This window comes from Sarcophilus harrisii, chromosome 2, assembly GCF_902635505.1.
Source record: "Sarcophilus harrisii chromosome 2, mSarHar1.11, whole genome shotgun sequence".
NCBI classification, from domain to species: domain Eukaryota; kingdom Metazoa; phylum Chordata; class Mammalia; order Dasyuromorphia; family Dasyuridae; genus Sarcophilus; species Sarcophilus harrisii.
In genome coordinates this window covers 528,301,292-528,327,384 of record NC_045427.1, presented here as the reverse complement: position 1 = coordinate 528,327,384, position 26,093 = coordinate 528,301,292, and the positions used below count along the sequence as shown (strand labels likewise).

Below are 26,093 nucleotides of genomic sequence, written 5' to 3'. Positions count from 1 at the left end.
ACTAGCAATGTATTAACGTGACTTTCTACAATTCTTCTAAATATTAACTGTGTCTTTTGTGTTGTTTATCTTCAGAATTATTTTGATTTACATTTCTCTTATTGTTAATAATTTGGAACATTCTTCCATTTGATTGATAATAATTTGCAATTCTTATTTTGAAAACTTCGTATTGCTTGACTACTTAGATATTTGTGAAATATCTTTTAGTCAAAGAAACTAACCATCAGTCTAATGCAGTCATACATTACAATAGTGACAAGGGCCTGCGGGATGGTGGTCGCTATGTGAAAGTAGAGAAGACAGCATATATAAGAAACATTACAAAAGTAGAAACAACAGGTCTTGACTACTAATTGGATAGGGAAGGGGGTGAGAGAGAGTGGGGAATCAAGGTTGGCACTTGAGTTGTGAGCCTGGGTGATAGGAAAGATAGTCTTGATAATAATAGGAAAATCTGAAAGAGTTTAGGAGTGGGAGGTGGGGGGAGGAGATAGGGAAGATAATCAATTTAGTTCTGGATATGTTGAGTTTAAGATATTCACTGGACATCCAGTTTGAGATGCCTATTGTTTTCTTTCTATACTTAATTCTTCCGTTTAAGAATTAGGACTATAATGTCTTATAAAAGGAATTTGTTAGAGTATTTTTTCTCAATTTTTGATAATAATTAATGTAGTAGAATTATTATTTGTACTTTAAAAGTTTGTTAGGTTTCCCTTGTGAACCCTTATAGACCAGTTTTTGTTGTCGTTGTTTGTTTTTTATTCTTTTTCTTTTGGTAGTTCCTTTATAGATAGTTCTTCAATAAAATTTGATTATCTGAGATCTCTATTTGACATTCTATTAGAGTATTTTATATTTTTGAAGGCATTCTTCTATTTCTTTTGTATTACTTTTGAAGAAGGCCTTTCCCATCCCATCCCCAAATATATTAGAGAAAAAAAAAGGAAAAGAAAAGAAACCATGCCCTTTTTTTCAGAGGTCCCTTATAATGTTCCTTGAGTATATTGGCTTCTTACACAAGGACTAAGAAATTGTTGAATGGAAGTCAGCTCCTCCCCCTTTAGATAGTCCCTTGGCATTAGGGGCTGGTATTCTTACCTTCTTCCTTTTCTAGGAAGAAGACCTTCTACTCTGGGCTCAGTCAGCTTTATTGTTCAGTCATTTCAATCATGCCTGACTCTTGGTGACCTCATTTGAGGTTTCTTGGCAAAGATTATCAAAGGTTTTGCCATTTTTTTCTCCAGTTCATTTTACAGATGAGGAAACTGAGGCAAACAGAGTTTAATGACTTGCCCAGGGACAAGCAGCTAATGTTTGAGGTCAGATTTGAACTCAGGTCTTCCTAAGTCCAGACCTGGTGCTCTGTCTATCATACCATCTAGCTGCCCCTTCAGTCAGCTAAGAAATGCTACAATAGAATTGACACCAAATTCTGGAGAGATTGGGGTACTTTCTTCTTTTCCTGTTAAAGGGTTCTCTTTCTTCCGAGTCCCATCTGTATCCCATATACATCCTAGATCTAATCACTGACTAATTTTGTTGGGGGGGGGGGGGAGAGAGGGGAGAAACTTCCTATTTCAAAAAGGAAAATTTAATCCTTACAGAAGTTCCCAGATCATGTGGAGCATTCTCTGTAGAGATATGAGACCTAGAATTGACTTCATCAATCACTCATTCCCACTTTCCAGTGAGAAACCAGACTATCCTTGATGAAAACTCTTTTATGGTTCCCTCAACACTGAAGATTTTTAAGATGTCCCTTTTTACATGAGGCACATGAGAGTTTCTTTTAGTCTGGGTACTAGTTGACCCTCTTTGAACTTTGAGCAATTTGGATGCCTATTCTCAGAGTCTTCTGGAATATTCCCCAGGAGACACCAGCCACTGTAAGGATGCTTACTGAAATTCCAAATTCATCCAGTACCAGGATAAGTAGGCTGAGTTAAAAGCTAAATATATCATGTAAACTTTCAACAAGGGTGAGGCTTCCAGGAAAAAGGGATTAATCCCTTGGAGTTGAGTGCTTGGGATTTCTATGCCAGCAGGCAAACATTATCCAATGAACCTGATTTTTAAAAGGATGGTCAGACAAGCTATCTAGATCCATGTCACAAATAAGGAGGAGTAGTCCGGGCCTTATAGAAAGTAAAATCAAATAATATGAATATTTATGTAGTATAATAGTATGCTCTAGGCAAACTACTAGTCACTAGTGTTTTAGGATGCAAAATCCAAAAACTTTTTCATGTTAACTGCAGTGTGCATACTGGCTTACAATAACATAACACATAATGGTACATAACCCCTTCTTACAGTCGAATATTGTCTCAAAAGAGCTTGTCTGGCTTTTAAGGATATATACTCCCAAACTGAAAAGTGAAGCTTAAAAAGGGGGAGAAGTTCCTGTTTTTCTACTGAATTCAGGGTGTCTATCCAGTAATAAAAGTTCCAGGTGGAGAATCTCTCAGTAGATTCCCCAAAATGCAAAGGACTTGACATTTATCCTGAATGATATCTCCTCCCTGCTCAACTCATCCCATGTAGCTCATAGTTCTAAGAATTCTTATTTCAGATATCACTCTTACAAATGCATCTTAAATTCAGGAGTGAGGCTACATCTGCCCCCCCAGCCCACTCCCAGGTTTCCAGGTGTTTACCTAAGGAATTGGGATAATTCCTAATGCCACAGGCTTGAATCTCCAGAAGTATGTTTCCTCTCCAGCCCATGTAGCCACACTTTCATACCATCTTGGTCTCCAAAAAGAGTAGGCTCAAATTTAAAGTACTTTCTAGGTAGCATTTGCCCCATCATTTTATTATATATATCATATGTTGCCAAATGCTCTATAGCCAAAGGATGGATGTCCACATCTCTACTCCTGCTGAAATCCCTCCCCCCATCCCTGTCCACCCTCCTTCCAGTCCCTCAGGTTCACAGGGAAGGTATCTTCCTACATTGTAGGTATCACTCCCCATTCCTATCTCTTACTATCTCTTCATATCTAATCTGTTGCTGTGGTCTGTTGATTTCCCCTTTGCAATAACTCTTTCTCTCCTCTGAGACTGTCACCACTCTAGTGGGTCCTCAGCATGTCCCTTCTGTTCTGTTGCAATTGTCAGTGGATCTGCATAAATATTGCTCAATAGATAAGGAAGAGATATGAACAAATAGTTCTCAGACTGTTTGGCACTGGCCTCCTCGCAGTTCCATGGACAAGATACTTCATCTCTTGCCTGGACTTCCTCTGGCTGTCTTTCATTTCATGCCTGGAAGGCCCTTCTTCCTTATCTACATCTACCACTTCCCTGGCTTCCACAGAAGGCCCAACTAAAATCTCTTCTTCCTCAGAGAGCCTTTCGCAGCTCCTCATAATTCTAATGACTTCTCTCAATTATTTTCTATTTATCCTGCATATGGCTTGTTTGTATGTATGTGTTTACTTGTTGTCTCTCGTATTAGACATTGAGCTCCTTTGGGGAGGAATTGTGTTTTGCCTTTTTTTGTATCTCCAGAGCTTAACAGAGTACCGGCATATAAATGCCTGACTATGAAGCCAGTTGCTTAGTAATAAATTTGCAATTAGCACATCCTTACCTTTAATCTTTTGAAAAAAATAGTAAATATTCTTAATTATTATCCAGCTTGATGGGAACCCAGCCTCTGGCCATTTCTGTGTCATCTTTTGTTTTCTCTCTAATTTCTACTGACCAGGGATCAGATTCTACATCTTGCCTCTTTGATTTGCCTTTGTTTCCCTATTCAAAATTTCAGAATTTTATGTACCAACACTTCTTCCACATATTTCCACTAGGTCTTTGAAATATCTAAAATGACATAGTTCATAATATCTGAAAAAAAAAGTATTTTTAATTATTTTAGGAATAACACTTTGCTACTCTAAACTAGGCTCCTTTATATAAGCAAATGGCAACTCTAATATATAACTTATTTTTGTACTATGTTATAGTCCTCAAAATATTTTTTATTAGTAATATGAAAACTAAGCATTTTGTAAATATATCTGTTTGGAACTTGTTGCCATTAATTTAAAGGAAGAATTTTAATTTTGTCAGATTTCCATTTTAATACTGGAAACCAGAATATCTATATGATTTTTATTCTAGGCATTCATGGAGAGGGGTCCACATTTATTACACTATATAGCCTTCTACTGTGGGACATAATTTTCATGGATGGAATACCAGATGTTTTTAGAAATTCCTATCAGGTATTTATATATATGTTTAAATAATTCTTTATGTATTTTTCTAATAATTCATATTTTTGCAATAGTTTTACATGTAATAGAAGATTGAAAACATTTATCTTAAATTTTTTATATCCTAAAATTATCTTCTTGTATTATATACCATTACTATATACTAAAGCCCAGCTTCTTAAATGGTGAATCATGACTCCATATGGGGTCTTGTAATAGAATGTGGGGATCATGAAATTAGGATTTATTATCAGCAAATCTTTGATTTGTTTACCTGTTTTATATATATATACATATCCAGAGTTACATAAAAATTTCTCAGGTGAAAAGAGGTCACAAGTGGAAATAATTTAAGAAGCCCTGTACTATAGCATCCTATTTTATACTATGTACTTATTATACTGATATTTTAAATAAGTATGTTGAATTCTAAATTATTAGTAAATTAATCTTGAATCTTATGAATTTAGAATGTGATATATGTGTATATTAAGTTTATTTAGCCTAAATTTCTTTGGTGGTTCTATCAATTATAAAAAATTATCATCACAAAATGCTTTAACTCTACTATTGATGTATCAACTGTTTTTTCCCTCCTGAGGCAATTGGGGTTAAGTGACTTGCCCAGGGCCACACAGCTAGTAAGTGTTAAGTATCTGAGGTCAGATTTGAACTCAGATTCTCCTAATTTCAGGGCTGGTGCTCTACCCAATGCATCACCTTTTAAGAAAAAAAGATTCAGATGAGAATGACATTTTATTTAAATTGACTTTTAAAAACTTGACAGCATTTGAAAATTTCTCTAATTCCATTTTGGATGCCATATTACAGAGCATATTTACTTACATTTCTATTCAGGCATTCCCATTGGATTTGTACACAGACAATTTCTATGAAAACAGACGTGATGCCATAGAGTCTAGGCTCCAGATGATTCGTGAGGCTTCTCCTGAGACTCTGAAAGTATGGATTGCGAATGTATGGAATGCTCAGCAGGGGAAAGTAGCATCAGGAGTCAACTGGGACAGATTCTCTTCTCTTCAGCAAGCACAGGTAAAGGGGAAGTGTCTGATATCCTGCCTTACGTTGGCTAGAAAATAATCTCTCCTAAATAAGTTGGGGGCAGTTTCTGCTGAGTATCTTCCGATAAGGGCTAGATGAGTCTCTCTATCCCTGAATCAACCAGTTTCTCACTGCACTTCTCCAACCCCATACCTGCAACCATAAAATCTTATCTGCCTTCTTAATTTCTCTGTTATTGCTACTTGTACAGGGTCAGAATTGCTACCATTTCTATTACTATCTCTAGGTTCATTGTTTCCTTAAAACATAAACCAACATTATGAGATATTTCTATTCAGAGTAGATAGAGGTATGACAGAAAAGTGGCTAAAACAAAAATTTTATTTAAAATAACAAGCCAATGCCCAGAAAAAGAACTCTGGGAGATGACTAAAAACCATTACATTGAATTCCCAATCCCTATATTTATGCCCACCTGCATTTTTGATTTCCTTCACAAGCTAATTGTACAATATTTCAGAGTCTGATTCTTTTTGTACAGCAAAATAACGTTTTGGTCATGTATACTTATTGTGTATCTAATTTATATTTTAATATATTTAACATCTACTGGTCATCCTGCCATCTAGGGGAGGGGGTGGGGGGCTAAGAGGTGAAAAATTGGAACAAGAGGTTTGGCAGTTGTTAATGCTGTAAAGTTACCCATGTATATATCCTGTAAATAAAAGGCTATTAAATTAAAAAAAAATAAAAATAAAAATAAAATAAAATAAAATAACAAGCCAGTAAAATATATTGTTCACTGATGTTTTAGTTTAATTGAGTTTAGTATATATATATATATAGATAGATAGATAGATAGATAGACATACAGTCCAGGAAAAAAATATGTGATTTACTAGGAGCACAGGGTATGTCCAGATTAGGTTGGACTCATTGTTCATCCAATTTGACATTTTTTTTTATTAGCCAAAGCATCAAGGAAAGTGCCTTTGGAAAGTATGATTGACATCGACTCTTAAAGTTATACATATCTCAGCTTCTCTTAGTAATTTATGCTTTTGTCATTTGTAAATTTGTTCAGATACTTTTGGGAATCAGTTTTATTTAATGGACTAATTTCCATTAGTCCCTTCTTAACTACTGAATTCCTTAAGTGTTGTTACATGTTTTTTGAAATCATATATAGGTGAGAAATTATGATCCTATGTAATTGGAACTTTATACTAACACCTTTTATTTAATTTATTTATCAGTTTTTTTTTTGTCTAATGTGCATAATGTAACTCTGTAAAATCATGATTTAGATGCATATAAGTAGCATTTGTATTTTTCTTTTTTTTTGTCTTTGAAAGTAAGTTTTTATTAAAAAAAAAAAAGAAAGTAAGTTTTTTTGTTTGTTTTTTAATTTTAATAGCTTTTTATTTACAAGTTATATGCATGGGTAATTTTACAGCATTGACAATTGCCAAACCTTTTGTTCCAATTTTTCCCCTCCTTCCCCCACCCCCTCCCTTAGATGGCAGGATGACCAAAACATGTTAAATGTATTAAAGTATCAATTAGATACACAATAAGTATATATGTCCAAACCATTGTTTTGCTGTACAAAAAGAATCAGACTCTGAAATATTGTACAATTAGCTTGTGAAGGAAATCAAAAATGCAGGCAGGCAAAAATATAGGGATTGGGAATTCTATGTAATGGTTCTTAGTCATCTCCCAGGGTTTTTTCGCAGGGCCTAGCTGGTTCAGTTCATTATTGCTCCATTGGAACTGATTTGATTCATCTCATTGCTGAAGATGGCCAGGTCCATCAGAACTGATCCTCATATAGTATTGTTGTTGAAGTATATAATGATCTCCTGGTCCTGCTCATTTCACTCAGCATCAGTTCATGTAAGTCTCTCCAGGCCTTTCTAAATCATCTTGTTGGTCATTTCTTACCGAACAATAATATTCCATAATATTCATATACCACAATTTATTCAGCCATTCTCCAGTTGATGGGCATCTAATCAGTTTCCAGTTTCTGGCCACTACAAAGAGGGCTGCCACAAACATTCTTGCACATACAGGTCCCTTTCCCTTCTTTAAGATCTCTTTGGAATATAAACCCAGTAGTAACACTGCTGGGTCAAAGGGGGGTAGCATTTGTATTTTTCTAAATAAATTTCGAAATTATCAAATGAGATCATTTATAATTTCATTAATGCTGTATAAAAGCAAAAATAATTTCTATACTGTAAAGTTTAAGATAACTATTTATTGAACTAGAAATAAAAAATTTACATGAAATACAGTGTCTGTGACAGGATATGATTTTAAGACTAGCATATAAACAGTTTGAAACTTGTGTGGTAACAACAGGACTTTCTTTTGCTAACATTGGGGCATCTCTAGGCACGGGTTTGTCATTTTTAGGTTGATGATTCATATATATCCAACCATTTCCTGAGCTCCAGTTTTGCATCATGAACTGCCAACTATACCTTTCACACTGGCTGTTATACAGTTCAGTCTCAATATGTCCAAAAGAGAAGTAACCCAACTTCTCCTGTCTCCCACCAAAATAATCATACATCCCTTTTCCAAACTTCCTTTTGTCAGTTCGAGAGAACTATCTTTTTTCCCATTCTCCAGTTTCATTAATCTCAGCAGAGTCCTTGACCCTTCCGTCTCTCTCACCCTACAAGCCAATCTGTTGTCTTTTCAACATCTACAGCATCTTTTCCATCCAGTGCCGGCTCTCCTTTCCCATGAAAAGCTTGGTTCAGGCTCTTGTCATCTCTTAGCTAGACTGTTGATAATGGCCTCATATTTGGATTCCTTGTCTTCATTCTCTCCTATTCTGATTTCCCATCCTCCACACAGCTGCCAAAGTGGTTTTCCTCAAGTTCTAATCTGACCCTCTCTTCCCTATTCAATAAATTCTAGAGGCTCTCTTTTGCCTCTAGCTTAAAACAGAAATTCCTTAATGCAACTACAACCTATCTTTCCAGCTTAATTATACATAGTTCTCCCACTTTCACTCTATGGTCAGTGTAACTGGCCTCTTTTCTGTTTACACAGAATCACACAAATCACACAGGCCTTTGGCAGTCTACCTCCAATCTTCCTGTCTTCAATTGGCTGCTCTATTGGAGCATCTCACAAAATGAGATATTTTAAAAGAAAATAATTATTTTAAAGGAATAAGCACACAATGCAAAGGAAAGCACCAAGACATATTAGTTAGAAAACGAACTTAAAATACGGAAGTTGTGAGTTCAGGTCTCACCTCTGATACATGCTGGCAGGGTAACCCTGCACAAGTCAATGTACCTCTCTCAGTAGCTCAGGCAACTTTTTAAGATAACAAAGAGACTTTCATTGGTTAAGGAAATTGTTTCACCAAGAGCTCACTGGTTTACTGCTAGATCTTCTTGCAACATTACGATTGTCTTCCACCACTTTGCCTACTCCTACTATCAAGTCCCTTATCTATCATCTGGGGGGCAATGTAAGTTACAATTATAGTATAGAAGTGTAGGCTAGATTTTTGGGGGCATGGACTACCTTTTCCTCATCAAGAAGCAACTAAAAGCCACCTGTGTGCAAAAAAGTAAAGGCCAATTCTTGCTAGAAGTGGGATTCAAAGACCTCTTATTCTAGTGGTAATCTCATGGGTCTACCCATCCTTTACCACACTTGTTTCAAAAGCCAGAATTCCTAGCTATATTTCTGGTGTTTAGAACGTTGGAGAAAAGTTGGAACAATAGGTTTTACATCTTGTAAATAAAAAGCTATAATAATAATAAAAAAAAATAAAACATCTCATTTTGGGGCTATGAGTTGGATCAATACTTTTCATTTGTCCTAAGACTATAGGTACTTACTGCTTTTTTAAAATGACAAGAAAAATGGATTAAAGTTCATATTTTGTCTTAAAGGACCTGGTATCCTGTTTTGGAGGACCTTTCTTAAGTGGTGTTTGTAGACTACTAGCAATAGACCTTCGGCATCACAGAGGGGGTCTCCCAGATCTGGTTGTATGGAATACCTCCAATAACTACTTTAAGGTAAACTTTGATAGAACTTGAAAGTTGTATTTCTTTCATCATTTCTTAACATTTCATTACACTGATATCTCATATTTTATTAAGCCATCATTCCCTAATTAATAAATGCTCACTTTGTTTCCATTTCCTCATTTTGTTATAACAAAAGTTTTTTGACAAATATTTTTATACATTTGGATCAGAATTTTCTTCTTTCTTTGATCTCTTTAGGGCATATTAATGGGATCAGTTAGCATTCTTATCCTAAGATGAATTTCTTTAACAATTATTGATGCAAACCTGCTAATTTATATTTGGAAATAAATTGCTACCATGAGGTTCCTGTCCTTCCTCCTCCTAAGAAAATTATTTCCTTGTGAAGTATTTTCTTGGTCATTTTAAGTTTTGCAAACTTATATTGGAAGAATGCCTTTTGAATGGTTATTTAAAACAAAATAGATACTTGCAGTGTTAAAAATAAACAAAAAAACCTGGCTTGATACAATGTTATAAAATTTGACAGCTGTTCACTTAGAACATTAATCACATTTTAACTTTTTTTTCTAGCTGGTAGAAGTTAAAGGGCCTAATGATCGTCTTTCCCACAAGCAAATGATTTGGTTGGATGAACTGCAGCAATTGGGAGCCCAAGTAGAAGTCTGTCATGTGGTTGCAGTTGGAGCTAAGAGCAAATGCCTCAGCTAAATTATATACTTTGGGTGATGTTCTGTCACTTGCTGCTGTTTTTTTTTTTTCTTTCCAAAAGAATAAAATGTTACTGCTACATTTTACATTGCTTAATTTTGACTATTTCTATTACCATATTTAAGGACTCAGTATAGTATGTAGCAGGCACACATATATTAATCAAACACTTAAAACTGGTACTTGGCCAAAGTAGTTTTTCTTTTCTTTCTTTTTTTTTTTTTTTAAACCAATCCATTATCAGACTTGTAAATAGACCCAGAAAATACAGCAGTAAACTAAGGTCAGAAATAGACACTAATTATTGTACATTCAAGCTTTTCAAAATTTATTTTTCTTATTTCCAAAATGGAAATAGCACCTACCTCACAGAATTTTATGCTCACTATTCTTTTAGACACATATACACTCCATTTTTGAATGATACTTGATTGGTTTGATACTATTAGAACACGGACTTCATGGAACAAAGTTATAATAATGTATATTGATTGAGGCTATTTGCTGAGAAGTCATCCTTCCTCCTTTCTCTCTTCCTCACCTCCCACCATTCAGACATCTTTTTCTACTCTCTCTTTTTTTCTTTGGCCCTTCTCTTTGCCAGAGCCAATCCTTCTAAAATGTACCCTTGACTCTATGCTTTTCAGACTTCAGCAGGTTGCCTCCACTAATCATCCCTCCTCCATCTTCATCGCCATGATCTGTTGGCTCCTTGCCTACTATTAACAAGCTAGTTATTTTTTATCTTGAGAGTTGTCTACCTTTAGTAGTATCACTTTTCTTACTTTAATAAATCCTTTGCAATTTGGCTTATGATCTCATCTTTCAACCACAACTGCTCTTTCCAAAGTTACCTGTGAAGTCTTAATTGCCAAATTTATTATTTTTTTCTACCATCTTGATCCTTATTTTTTTGTAGCATTTGCCATTGTTGATCATTCTGGATGCTCTTTTCTCACTAGGTTTCCAAGACATTCTCTGCTGGTGCTTTTCTTGCCTGATGGGTTTTTTGTTTTTATCTTTTTTTCTAGATATTCTTGTAGGTAATGTCCACTAACCTTAGCAGTCTTCCAAGGCTCTATCTTGGGCCCTCTTTTTCTCTGTACTATGCCATTTCATTTGGTGATAAATTAGCATCTCTCTCAGCTAACTGTATTTCCAGCAGAGGCTCAGTTTGGTTTTGTTTTGCAGCTTCAAATTGGTCTCCCTGCCTGTCTCTCCCACACTCCAATATTAAACTCCATTGGCAAGGCTGTTCTGTCTCACACTTCCAGAAACCTGGCCTACATGTATGTATACTTATTTAGTGTTTCTCTTCCATTACATCTTCCCCTTTATGTTTCTAGCACTTCACACAATATCCCAACTTCTATCAGCTATACCTTGGCATATATCAACACAATTTAGCAAGCCCAGGAATTATCATTTTATATATATTTCCCATGCATAGCAAATATATTCCAATGCTTTATTCCCACTAATGCAGTTCTTCAGAAAATACTCTATTAAAAATGATATTACACAAGGTTTAGATTAATGAATGGAATACAACATAGCAAGTAGTTGAATTTTTTTTAAATAGGAAGTTTTCTGCATTTCCATTTCAGATGCAAATAGTCATTAAAATAACATCCTCCATCAGTTCATTATAAAATAAGCACAAGCACAGTGTGGATCATTGTGAAAATAGAATGTGGCCTTTCCCTAGAATGTCCCAAATTCGAACATAATCTACTAGTGCTCTTAAAGGTCTGTTTCTTTGACATGCAAATAAAAGGATAATGAATGAATAATTAACATTGGACTGTGAGGACCCAGTTAGCACTCTGGATACCTTAGAATCAGCTGGAGTTGGGATAAGCAAACGCCCTTGATCTTTATTTTTGGTCTTTTGGGGTAGCAGTCAGGGGAATGGACACATGAATCTCCACACCTTCTTTCTCTCTTTCCACAGCCAAAAAGTAACTCTCCCTTGTCTTACTCCACCCTCTAATCCCTCTTACAATTCTCTGTATACACCAACAGATGGAGCCAGCACAGAATAGTGGCATGGGCCATTTTCCAAGCATAAGCATAGAGTATTGTCCAATAAGTAATTAGCTTTAAGTGCTCTGTTGTCCAAGTGCACCTGCTCAGTTTCAACCCTTTACATCTCCCGCTTTCTTTTGTTTTAGAACACAGGTGGTCACGCTATCCCTGACTTCTCAGGAAAGGAGGTGAAAACACCGAAAAGGAGGTGATTACGCCCCCCTGCCTCCCCCCCGACTTTTCAGGAAGATAGGTGAAAGCACTAAAGGAAAGTGGGGATTGCTAGGGGGTTTCTGGGCTGAAGGGTCTTATTAGAAACAGGTATGCACAAACCCATCAGCATGGGAGGTATTACACAAGCACATAGCAATAACTATTTATTGCTATTAGTGGTGACTCTCCCCACAGTCAGTACAGGCTCGATGTGGTGTAACAAACATGAATTGTATATGCAAGTAGTGGTATAACAAACAATATGAATCAACATGGTGTTGTAAAAGATTTCCAAAAGTCCTAGGAGGGTATGTAAATAACAGTCACATATACACCTTCTTCAGAAGCCAAGATGTCGTCCAAAACCAATCTATTGTCCACTGCTTCACGTGTCAAGGAATCCAATGAAGTCCTGCAACAGTCTTTTTATATGTTAGGGAATCCAATGATGCCTGCAGATTTTGAAGTCCTACAAAAGTCTTACCATATCTCAGAAAATTGAATCATTCCTAGGGGTTTTCAAGTCCAACAATTTTTGATGTCCATGAATCAATTGCCATAACTTCCAGGCTCATTCAGTGGTAAGCACAGTCAGTGACGGAACCACCCGATGTTTCTTGGTCTTTTTCTTCGTTTCAAGGGTCTGCTCTGTCTCTCTGCAATGGACAAGGCCAATATGGCTCGTTGGCACCCATCTGATTCCTTCTCCATCTTCAGAGATACAAACAAACCCTCTCCCCTAAGTAGTTAACTTATCTAGTTCCTTCCATTCACCACTTTCTGGGTCTCTCCACATCACCTGGCGATTATCTGAAGATAGTGGAGCTGCTCACAGTGGACACTGTGCTTCTGTTGGGTTATAAAACCTGTCTGCCAGAGCCAGTGCATCTTTGTCAAAAATCAAGAAGTTAAAAAGAGCTAGATTTAGAAGTTCTCTAGGGTTACCTGTGGCTCCCCCTTTCTTTTGTTTTTGGAGGAGCGTCTTAATAGCTCTGTTTCTCCTCTCTACTATTGCCTGTCCTTGAGGATTAAATGCCAGTGGTGTGCAAAATCTTATACTGTGCACAAGTGTGCAAAATGTTTAGAAGTATATGCAGGTCCATTGTCTGTTTTTATTGCTTGTGGCACACCCATAATTGCAAATCTTGTATGAGGAATTCAGTGACCATTGGGCCGTCTCTTTTGCTGCTGGTATTCATATCCTAAATATTGAAAAGGAGCAGGTCTTTGAATTTTTTCTGGAGCTATGTGCAATGTGTAGTTCCTTAGTGTTTCTATGGTCTTTCGTAGACATGTTTCTAACATTTGTTCTTCAAGTGCACATCCCAATTTATCATCCATATAATGTAATAACATTACTTTTGGAAATGCTTTTCTTTCTGGAGTAAGAGCAGCAGCAACATGCATTTGACACATAGTAGGGTTGTTTTTCATTCCCTGTGGCAAAACTGTCCATTCATATCTTTTATAAGGCTCAGCTAAGTTAACGCTGGGTACAGAAAAGGCAAATCTTTTCGTATACTCCTTATCTAGAGGGACAGAATAGAAACAATACTTAATGTCTATAACTCAAAGGGGCCATTCTCTAGGCGACTGAGTAGGAGATAGAAGTCCGGGCTGAAGTTCCCATCGTTTCCATCTGTTCATTTACCTTTCTTAAATCAATCAATATCTTCCATTTTCTAGATTTCCTTCTTACAACAAATATTGGGGAATTCCAAGGACTTAGAGAAGGTTATAAGGGTCCTTGGTCAAGTTGATCCTATATTATATTAATAAGGCCTGAATTTTATTGCTACCTAAGGGCCACTGTTCTATCCACACTGGTGTATCCGTTTTCCATTGGATAATAACAGGTGAAAGTGTTGCCAGGCCTTCAACAGCAGCCCTGCCTAAAAAACCTTAGTACTCATTTGAAATCCTAATTTTTGTAAAATGTCTCTTCCCCACAGATTGATGGGGATTTTTTCAACTATAAAAGGAGTAAAAACTCCTGTTTCGCCTTCAAAAGTCCATCTCATAGGGGGCAGCACTAACTTCAGCTGCTATTGATCCTCCTCCGCCAGACATGTAGGTGTCTGCCTTAATCTTTGACCAGTGACTGGGTCAGTTGGCACCTCTAATAACTGTACGACCTGCACCTGTGTCTACCAATCCTTCCAATGGTAGTCCATTTGTATAAATAGTGAGCATAGGTCAATCAGCTGTCACAGCTGCTGTCCAATATATTCCTGGATTTTGTTGCCTGGAGTCACAATCTGGGCGACTGTTACCAGATTGCTTATTAGGAGTCTCTGTCGGTAAACCTGATACTACTACTTCTCCTGGGTAATGTCACACATTGTCTCCCTGTATTAGTGACTGGGATGTTTCCCACATCAGTGTGTGGATTGACACTGTTTGTTTTGCACGTACTCTCAGGAGGTAAAATGGTCAAGTCTACTGTGCCTGGAGGCAAGGGATCCATAGACTGGAGAGGAAGATTTCACTTCTCCAGGGGGTATCTCAGTTGTGCCAGCTGCATACAACTCTTATTCTCCTCAATTGTAGGAGAATACAATTTCTTTCTCCCATCAGATGGCTTCTTGGCCGATTGGTCACATCTGGGTATGCTTCCTGTAGATCTCCTTTGGGGTGGGGTTGGGGGAGAATCTTTTCCTAACACCTGCCCCATTTCAGCTAGAAAAGGTTACTAGTTTAACCCTTAACAAAGTAAGTTCCCTGTTGTCTGTCTATTAAAATACTCATCCTATTTCCTCATCACTGGGGACTTCAGTGAAAGTAGGGTCCTTGGTCCACACATTGGGCACCAAATGTGAAGACCGAGTTAGCACCCTGGATACCTTAGAATCAGCTTGGAGTGAGGATAAGCAAAAGCCCTTGAACTTTATTCTTGGTCTTTTGGGGTAGCAGTCAGGGGAATGGACACAGGAATCTCCACACCTTCTTTCTCTCCACAGCCAATAAGTAACTCTTCCTTGTCTTACTCCACCCTCTAATCCCTCCATATACACCAACAGATGGAGTCAGCACAGAATGGTGGGGTGGGCCATTTTCTAAGCATATGCTAATAGAGTATTGTCCAATAATTAATTAGCCTTAAGTGCTCAGTTGTGCTAGTGCATCTGGCTCAGTTTCAGCCCTTTACATTGGACACTTGGCTAGGAGAAACCTGAGACTCTGCTTAATCGCTTCTGAGCCTAAACAAAAATAGGCAACAATCCATATTTGAATGCTTCCTTATGGTATGGGGATAACTGGAATCTCAGGCACTACTCATGGACCTTAGAAAATCATCATATAGTCTTGGGATAGACTGCCTTCAGAGGACTGGCCCAGCTAAATGCAGTGAGAGGTTCATAGCCAGCAGGTTGGTTTTTAAGTGATTCAATCTTTGGTTTTGAAAACCTGAGTCCAAAAGAAAACTACCAAGGGTAATAAAGATCACCTCTTATAGATGTGTGCAAATCAAATGAAATAATAGTCCTTGTGAAATACCCTGCAAACCTTACAAGTACTGTAAAATTGTCAGCTATAATCTTTAGAGCTAAGTATCTTCAAAAGTGAAACTGTTTACTTCTAGAAAAATCCATAATTACTATTGATTTGTACAATGATCAGTTTTCAATTGTAAATTATTCTAAAAGCAACTGACGCTATTTTACTCCTAAGGGCAAGGCTTATTTATTTACTTTTAGTTGACTGATATTATCAATATTTTTATGTAGTAAATGGATTTTAAAAAATGAAAATAATGCTGCTAGATATTCAGGTTAGGATTAAAAAAAAAAAAAGAACTTATTATGGGGAATAACTATATCCCATAAAAATGGTCGTTCTAGCTCTGCTACTAAAATTAGCTACATGATCTTGGGTAAGTAATTAAAGCTTTGGCTTTCAGGATGCCTCCTTTATATTAACCATTGCACAAATCAGGTTTTCAAAATTATTTGTTAAAAGAACTAAAACAACTTGGCCATAACCAAGGTATACTAGCTTAATGATTAATCATATCCCGAATATAAGAGTTAATGCTGTAAACGTAAATTTATCATTTTATAACAAGAAAATATCTGAAATTGTTTATGTAAGGAAGGTCTTTGAATCACTCAACTGGATTCTATGACATGATATGTAGATGAATACAATAATCAATCACACACCAAGGAAAGATAAAAACTTTATTTAACAATCAAGATCTCCTTCACATTCATCACCACTTACTGACAAGATTTCTTAATATTCCTCCAAAATTCTACTTAACTCAAGTAACAGTCATTGTTAGGCACAAAGGTTTCAGATTTCACTAAATGTCAATTTTTACAAAACTGAATTTACTGCTATAAGCAGCTATTATAACTAAAAGATTTAAGGAATAGTTGTCACCTATTACTTAGTACAAGTCATTTTTTACTTAAATAAAAGGTTAGAAACATTTTTGGTTTTAATATAAATTTCCATCTGAGAATAAATGACCAGGCACTGTACATATTTAAGAAAGATCACTGAAAAGTACATTGGCACAATTATTGCAAAAATAAGGAGGTTTATCAGAATGTTAATATGGGATTCTACATTATTACAGAATTCTTTGGTACAGTATATGTACTGTAGTTGAAATTACATCAATTCTCATTAGCAGTAGCTAAATGAGCTTTGTTTCACCTACTCTAATTGCCAGGATTTAAAATTTCAGGAGTTGTTCATTTTGTGTACAATATGATATGGCACAATAATCATAACAGACCAATGACAACCAATGCAGATTTTCATTAGAAAATGATATGAAAATAAGCTTAAAGATTTTTCTACTTTTATAAATCAATATTAATAGTACCTAATTTTAAAACTTGTAATTTTTTTAAGCTAAAAGAGATGAACGGTATCGATAAGGGGAGACAATTGTAGACAATGAGCTAAATCCAATGTTAAATTTATTAACAGTCTATCTTAATGAAGCAGCTTCAAAAAAGGGGAGAAAACAGCTTGAAAGAAATGGGAAGGAAATCTATAGCACTTTAAGGGACTAAGAACTGATTTTCAACCAATAAGCTATTACAAATGTTTATATAACAAAAAGGTTCCAATATAAACTAAAAGTAACCCTTATTTTTATATCCAACAAGCTAGACTTTTATAAACAAGACAACAATTCTTAAGACAAGTTGTAAAAGCATCTCTGCTTTTTTTTTTTCCTAAAAAGGCAAATTATTCATCAAATAGAAACAACTACTCATTAAATATACAGGGACAACACAATCTTAGAAAACCTTTAAAAAATACAAAAATTTATTGTTCCTGGGCAGTAGTCACTTTTTAAAAGTGAAATATACTGACTAGTTAGTTATTGTACTTAGTCAAATTTTTAAAGATCCCAAATGAATTGGCAGTTCAAGAAACTGTAAACAATCAGGCTACCTTTTAAGAATACAACCCTTTAAATAGGAAATGGGGAGAGAGGGAATAAGTATAGAAAAAACTCCTCAAAATCAGGATCCAGGAGCTTTTATATCCAAAGCTTCAACTTAAACACATCTTTGGCTAAGGTATTAAGCCACTACTAGAAAGTCTGGGTTTTAATGCTATTGCAATGAACTTGTGCATATTAAAATAGTTTAATTAGGGGGCTGGAACAAAATATACCCCCCCCAAAATAAAGAAGTGCACTTCTGTGTTCCTATTTCCATAATCCTCTTTCATTTTTGTCCCTTTTTCTTTCAATGTTTCTAACAAAAGTAGGTGCAGACAGAATAAAGTCTCTCTTCCTTGTTCAAAGTTAGCAGTAGCATTTGAGATCTTATGTTTCTGCTCCTGTCCTTTGGACACAACAGCTGGTTTGTCCTTTGTTGACACTTATCTAGTTAAGTGATCTGAGTGTTTCTCATTAGACATTTACTTGGAGGAAAAAATTGATCAAATTAAATTTATCAAAATGCCAATGACCCATAAGGAAAAGGAATATGTCCTTTTCCTTAAGATAGCAGATATTCCTTCAAGAGAGAAAAAATTTGAATCTTCACAGTATATACTGAATTTTCCCCAATATAAAAATGAGCAATTAGCGTAATAGAAAAAGAAGCACTTCATTCTGTGACAATGATTTACAAAGCCGAAACTAAATCTTTCTGTCAAGATCTTTATAAAATAAAGGTTCATTCTAAATGAAATTTTCAAAGGCATTCTATATACTGGTGCATAATGCTCTATGCTATTTGAAGGCCCAAATAATGGCTTGGATGATTTCCAGTTTGGTTTATGAATCTGGATATGAAAATGTTTACAAAACATATTAGGATTTGAGTATCCTATTTAAAATGAAATTACATTTCACTGTGTAGTATACATATCTTAAAAGTTCATTTTCAATTAAAGGCACTTCTAAGGCTATAATTATATTATCTAGAGCAAACATTTTATGATTAACAGTGCATATCATTTTAAAGTTAGTTCCTGTGTAGTAAAGGGAAGCTCACAAAATTAAAAAACCCTGTTCTAAAGACTATATAACAAGATGATTTGAAAAATAAATTATGGCCACAGTGCACTAATATAAGCATTACTTGAAATCAATTAGAGCTGATCTAACTTAAAGTATGTATGTAAATATAGAAACACTAAAGCTGAGTTTCAAAGTTTTGTTCCCACACTTATCAACATATTTTTGGCAATATATAGTTAATCTAAAATTTTTTTTAATATTAACTTTTGCTTCCTTGAATTGCTAATCAGAGAAACCTCATTTGGTGGTTGGAAAAGAGATGCAGCAAAAAACCAAATAATAATCTGATTAGCATAATCATATTCTCTAAATTAATAAAATGAAAATCTTTGCTTACACATCACCTGAAAATAAGCCAGACCTATAAAATTCAGGGAAAGAAAAATCAAAACCAAAGTTTATGCCTATTTTTAAATTGTGCGATTGAAGCATGATTCAGTTTGCTTTTAAATATTTGTGCAAAATTAAACTATTATTCTTGTATATAAAATTATTACAGCTTCAGATGCCAGAGTTAGCAGTGTTAACTTGGAGGAAAAAGACCTACCATTTTCTCCCAAATGTTGAGAAAATACATTTTAATCTTCATTTGCTAGTGTCTCAGTAGACAACCATATTTTGGCACCACTTAAAAATTTGCTTAATGGTGTTCCTAAAATGCTTCTTCTGCAAAGGTTCCCTATAGGCGAAAACGGAAATGAAGAGGAAAGAAACTCTGGAGTCCCAGATGTATCATTTAGACCATTTGCTTTAAAGTACATTCTACTCTGATCCAGTTCTGAAGAGCTAGCTTGTGTGGGACTGCTCTTGTATTGTCGGAGACTCCTGCTGAGCATTTCTATTTCATCTGCCAATAGAGATACTCTGTGAAATGCTGTAATGAAGCCACCATTATTAATCTGGGCCTCTGGAACCCAACGGAAGTAGCAGAGTTTCCAGAGTTTTATGTGTATTCCAGAGAGGCGAGGCAGAATTACACCATGCAGGTCAACAGGTTTTGAAAACCAGTCTCTAAAATATTGTTCCATATCAGTGCTTTGGCTATCTGTTTGCTGAAGATCTGTCTTCAATTTTAGTATAAGTGAATTTCTCCTTGGAAGTAAATCTTGATCATTAATGATTCCATTCTTAAAGGAAGGTGGCATTCCTCTCAATGTAGAGCTATAATTTTTCTGTATGGGGAAAAGATTTTACATATTCATTATTTTCTAAATTCACAAAAATAACCATTTTAAAGGCATAAGTTATTAAAATAAACAATACTATACATAAATATGAGGGAATTTCAGCCTCAAACAACTTTAAACTGTTTAATTTTCTTCCTTTAGAATACTGCCTTTACTCTTATTTTTTTGATAGTTTTATGATTTTTTTTTTAATGCACAATTAAAGTTTTTACCTAAATCTTCATTCTGAAGTTTCTCCTTCCTACATAACAGGAAGCAATATTGAGTAATAAAAGAGCTAAGACTTAATTAGAAAAAAAAACAAAACAACAAACCCTCAAATCATAAAACTCCATATAGAAATGAAATTGGAAAAGAAAAATCAGAACTTGATACAATTTCAGTGGAAAATGTTTTTAGAAACATTTGTTAAGATTTTAATCTGTTAAGATTTAATTTTACTCTTGGAGGGTAGCAGAAAGAGTCAAATTTTGGAGGATCTGAGTTTAAAGCAGACTAAGGTACCAAATTGAATATCCTTGGGAGATCACTCCTCCTACATGATACTTAGTTTCCTGTCTTGAAAGGTAGCTAGGAGTCACAACGGAAAAAGTTCTGATCTGGAGACAGGAAGACTTGAGTTTAAATTCAGCTTCAAATAACTACCTAATTGTGTGATCCCAGGCAAGTCATTTAGACGCTGTCTGTCTCAGTTTCCTCAACTGTAAAATAGGGATAATAATAGCACCTAGCTCTCACAGTGTCTGACGCAAAGTAGGTGCTAAATAAATGTTTATTCTCTTTCCCTTCCCTTTCACCATGTTAGATACAGAGCAGCAAGTTTTGCCTATATTCATTTTAATAATTGGTTATGAAGTAAACAAAACATGGAAACAATTATTAAAGGTCTTTCTTTTCAATGTATTTTCATAATTACCTTTGTCCGCTTAAATGATTTCACTGACCCATTTTGTACACATGGTGCACTCTTTCCAATGTACAAGGGGTTGTTAAAAAGAGTACGATCCTTTGAAGTAAATTGAAGAGACCAGTCCCAAACAGAAGGAAATTTTAAGCCCTTTTCATCACCCAGTTGTATATTTTTGCTAATAGCAAATTCCTGGAAAAAATTATTAAAAATAATTAATATTTACACAGCAAGAGGACCCTCATCCTACCCCCATCAAACACTTCATTTTAACAGATAGTATGCAACTAGCTTCTGATGTGGAAGTTATTTTCAGACTCAGTTGTCTCTGTACTGAATACTCTGTATTCATTTCATAGCAGCCTCTCTATATATTATGGTAGCAAAAATCTGGAAACAAAGTAGATACCTATTCCTTGAAGAATGACCAAACTATAGTATATGGGACAAAGTGACAAATATGGAGAATTCAGAAATTCTAAATTCAAATTCATACAATTGAGAATATCTGAATGAACTGACACAGGGCAAATAGAGTAGAATCAAAAGAATATACATGGCCACAATATTGTAAAAGAAAATGCTCCAAGAATACAAATTTAACATAATGGCCAAATTCAGTTCCAGAGGCCCTATGGTAAATATATTCCTCTTCTCCCAATTTTTTCTTCCTCTCCAAGCAGATATTTGGTAAACCACAAGACTGGTATACAAGAGATAATGTTGGTAACACTGATACCATTCATTTTTCATATTAATGACTAGTCAACCATAAAAGTAAAAAATATCATCAAACACATTACTATTAGGCAGTGTTGCTTAACTTTAGGGATATGTACTTTGTATTGAAATGTTGGAAACGAGGAGAAGTATGTTGTCTATCAATATTTTAAGTCAGTTTGTATTTAATACAGAAGAAAGATTAACTAAAAAAAATATATCTTTTAAAATGATAAGTAAAACTAAAAAATAGTTCCTATGAAAACACTAATAAAAGTGATAAATCTTTAGCCAATATGATTTAAAAGATCAAATTTACAAAATAGCAAACAAAGTGTAATGGCAAAAAACCAGAACACAAGAATCATCAGGATTTCCATTATGTATGTCACTAAGAGTTGAAATTACTAAAGAAATAGACGAATACCTTCAAAAATGCAAAATATATAAACTGAAGACCAAGTGTATCTCAGAAAAAGAAACAAAATTAATTGCATAAGAACTAACAACAACAACAAAATTCCAAAAACAACTAGGTGCCAATTCTACCTTTATTCTTAAAAACTTAAAAAATATTCCAAGAAATTCCTTTTACAAGACAAATATAACCCTAATATCTAAGCCAGGGAAAAGCAAAGCATAGAAAGAGAACAAGTCAATATCATGAAGACTGATTAAAAAACTAAATAGAATACTGTCAAATTATAACCATTCATCCAAGAAATCAATTCTTTATGACCCAACTGAATTTAAATCAGGGATGTAGAGATGATTCAATATTAGAAAAACAATCAATGTAATCACTTTAAAAGTAAAAACATTCAAAACCACATGATTTTGAAAAAGAAGAGAAAAACAAGGAAAAAACCTTTGACAAAGTACAACATTCAATTATGCTAAAAAAAAAACAAAAAAAACCCCTACATAGCATAGGCAGTTGTCTTTTAAATATCATAAAAAGTATCTACTTAAAACCAAAAGCTTTATAGTCAATAAAAGTAAACTAAAAGCTTTCCCAGTCAGTGTTGGAATAATAATGCAAAAACGTCCACTCTACACCCTATAATGTGATATAATTCTAAAAATGCTAGTTCTAGCAATGAGATAAAAGGAAGAAATTCAAGGCATAAGGATAAAGAGGGTATAAAATTATACCTCTCCAGTGGTGACAATGGCTTATTTAAAGAATCCTAGGGAATCAGAAAAGATACCAAATGAGACAAAGTAAATTTACAGGTTATAAAATTAACCTTCAAAAATCAAAAGCATTTCTATATAGTAACAAAATTAAAAAACCAAAATAAAGCGTAAAGCCAATTCCAAATAATTATAAAATGCAAAAACTACTGAGCATCAATCTACCAAAACACATAAAATATTTGTATAGATTCAATTACAAAATGGTCCTTTAAAAAATTTAATAGCTAGAGGAATCATTCCCTTGGTGTCCATGGCTAAACTAAGCCAACATAATTTAAAAAATGACAATGTTACTAAAGTTAATTTATAGTTTTTAATGTTATACCAATCAAATTATCAAAGTGATACTTGATCGTAACTCATTTTAAGAAACAAAAGAAAGATTATAAAAAAGATAGGAATGAAGAGAAAGAAGCACTTCTAGACCTCAAACTATTATAAAGTAGCAGTCTTCATAACCATTTTGTCTTAGTCAAAAAATAGACAAGTAATTAATGGAAGAGAATGGACAAAAGAAAATCAGAAATAATGAATCTCAACATTCTAGTGTTCCATAAAGCTGAAATTGAATTACTTAAGAACTCCTTATTTGATAAAAATTACTGGGAAAGGTAGAAAGCAGTCTATCAAAAATTAGACTTAGATCAGTATCTTACACCAAATTCCCGAATCTATTCTAAATGAATACATGACCTTAATATTAAGGGATATATTATAAAACAGATGAGAAAAGAAATAGAATAATTTTCATAGCTTTGTGTAGGAGCTACAGTCTTTAATTATTCAAAACAGAAAATCTACTGCACAAAGAAAATCAATGTACCTAGGATAAGAGAAGTGCTTAAATGGAAGAAAAAATGAAATTTCTTTAAGGACTTACTATCCATGATAAACAATATATTTCCAATACAAAAATGGTCAAAGGGTTTAAAAAACTAGTTTTCAAAATAAAAATTACAAACTAATAATAACAACATTAAACAATGTCACAGATCATTAATTGTTAGAGAAATGAAAATGAAAACAACCCTGAGATCAGTTACCAAGCATTTGTTATCCATTTACTATGTACCACACACTATGCTAATTGTGAATTATAAAAGCACAAAGAAATTCAATCTCTGCCAAAATTATTAGGTGAAGACAAACACAAAAAGGAGCTGATAAGATGGGAAGTAGAAAGAAGACAAAAATAAAAGACACAAGATGTGGAGTGATTATAGACAAAGTTCAAATAATAATTTGGAGAAGAATAAGACATGGTTGGCCACTTTAAATGGACATTCTGGAAAGAAATATCGAATTAGGAAAGGCCACAAGAGCAGAAGGTTTTTTCTAATGTAAGAATTACAGGGTTGATATGAGCTTCCAGGACAAAGAGATTTGGGAGATATGGTTGAGAAAGTCAGGGATACAGCTTGGAGATTGAATGAATGTTTCACCTCATACCATGAAAAGTGGTAAAGGAGTTATGGAAAGAAGCAAAGAAACAAGTATTACTAAAGTACCAGTCACTGTGTTAAGATATTTCATTTTATAGCTGAGGAAATTAAGGCAGACCGAAGTTAAATGACTTGCCCCCATGTCACATAGCTAATGCCTGAGGCAGGATTTAAATTCAAATCTTCCAGACTCTATATACCCAATAACTCTGTGCACTGTTCTGTACAAGTGAATTGGTGATAGACTTGTGAATCAACACAACCATTTTGGAAAAGTAATTTGGAAAGAAATTTGCAAATAAAGTGCAAAACACTTTGATTCCACTATTAGGCTTATACACCCAAAATAAAATATTTATAGCAGCAGTTTTTTAATAGCAAAGAACAGGAATACATGAATGATAGTATACAGATGAAATGGATTGTAACGACTGTAACAAACAAGATGAATATAGAGACTTATGGAAAACATAAACTGATGCAACATGACAAAAGCAGAGCAAAAATCCCCAATATATACAATGACTACAGCAATGTAAATAGGAAAGAAAAACTCACACAGTATTCCAAAATGGATGCTACTAAATCAAAACATGATATCAAGTGACCCCATCCACCCATCTTAAATTCCTTCAATTCATTCCATTTTTGTCACTTACTAGATGTAAGCCCCAACAACCTATTTCCTCCTGTATAAAATGAAGGCATTCGACTAGATGGTCTCTAAGGTCTGCCTCTTCTAACCCTAAATCTATGGCTCCTCTTTCAGACCAGACATAGCTTGTGTATGTGTCTTAAACTGTAGCTCACAGAAAGGAACAATATATTACACATGTGATCTGACCAGGGCATATTATAGCAGAAGTATCATCTCTTTCAATCTGGGCAAGTATCAACATGTCACAATAATTTTAAAATGAGCTTGCCAATTCTATTAAAAAAAAAAAAAAACTCCTAGATCTTTTTCCACAAAAACTAATATATAGCTGCACCTTCAATATTCTATACTATTTGTTTAAATACACGGGAGTGGTGGTCAGCTGCTGTACCTTCTATGTCTTCAAGCAGAGCTCTGATCAACAGGTGATTCAACCATTCCTGGGAAGTGGGTGCTATTATTATCCACATTTTATAGGTTGGGTACCATGCCCTGGGTCACTATTCTAGGTCTAAGAGTGCTTGTGGCTGTTCACAAATCAGGCCAGGAAAGCAGTGTCTATACCTTTCCTTGGATCATATCACCTCGGAAGAACTGAGGACTTGTAGAACCTCCAAAACTATCTTTAAAAAAAAGTATCTGTCAGGAATGCAAGTTTCTTTTGAAAAAGAGTGGGGGAATATGAGGCTAGAGCTATCTGTTCTGTCTCCCTTGCAATCACATACAACTACAGCTCCTTGCCAAATGTGGTCCTTTGTTCTACCACTTAGGGAACCATATCCTCCTCACAATTGGGTGTTCTGGTTTATATATAATTGTTGATTGTTTATATCCTGTAAGATGTTTGGGAGTTAATTTTTTCCTAAAAGTTGGGACAGTTTATTTTTTTGTCTTGGGCAGTTTTCATCTATAATTTCTTAAAATGTAGCTCTGAAAAAAGAGGCTTTTAAAAATGGTCTTAAAAGAGTTCAATGATTCTCTGGACCAACCTATTGTGTTTTAAATGGAGGTACCTCACTATGGTTTTAATCCCAAAAATCACTTTGGTTTTCATTAAATGGTCAATTACAGCCCCCAGACCAAGCTTCAGATGCTAATTGTGCAGAGAACTCATCCAGTAACAGAATCCAATAACAGACAATGCGCGAATGGCTAATGAGCTGAACTCATGACTGAGGAGAATCAATTCAGTTATTTTTGGGAAATTCCACAATGTTTTTAATGTCAAGATTCTCCTAAAACACA

At 34.8% G+C, this 26,093-nt stretch overlaps 2 protein-coding genes across 5 annotated transcripts in view; one reads left to right on the top strand and one right to left on the bottom strand.

Moving 5' to 3' along the window:
* The window catches only part of FAN1 (FANCD2 and FANCI associated nuclease 1), a 33,544-nt gene extending 23,471 nt beyond the window's left edge, over window positions 1-10,073 (top strand). For 2 of the 3 annotated variants that reach the window (XM_023497565.2, XM_012542834.3), the window contains exons 11-14: window positions 4,132-4,235; window positions 5,085-5,279; window positions 9,182-9,310; window positions 9,857-10,042. In XM_023497565.2, the coding sequence (XP_023353333.1) occupies window positions 4,132-4,235; window positions 5,085-5,279; window positions 9,182-9,310; window positions 9,857-9,994 (566 nt within the window). In that variant the 3' untranslated portion in view covers window positions 9,995-10,042. Of the gene's footprint in view, window positions 1-4,131; window positions 4,236-5,084; window positions 5,280-9,181; window positions 9,311-9,856 lie in introns of all 3 variants that reach the window. The other variant, XM_003755602.4, reaches the window with a different exon arrangement.
* A 6,329-nt stretch (window positions 10,074-16,402) lies between these two features.
* MTMR10 (myotubularin related protein 10) overlaps window positions 16,403-26,093 on the bottom strand; it is a 59,019-nt gene continuing 49,328 nt past the window's right edge. For both annotated transcript variants that reach the window (XM_031955460.1, XM_031955461.1), the window contains exons 15-16: window positions 20,838-21,020; window positions 16,403-19,906 (exon numbers count right to left, since the gene is read on the bottom strand). In XM_031955460.1, the coding sequence (XP_031811320.1) occupies window positions 19,313-19,906; window positions 20,838-21,020 (777 nt within the window). In that variant the 3' untranslated portion in view covers window positions 16,403-19,312. The remainder of the gene's footprint in view (window positions 19,907-20,837; window positions 21,021-26,093) is intronic.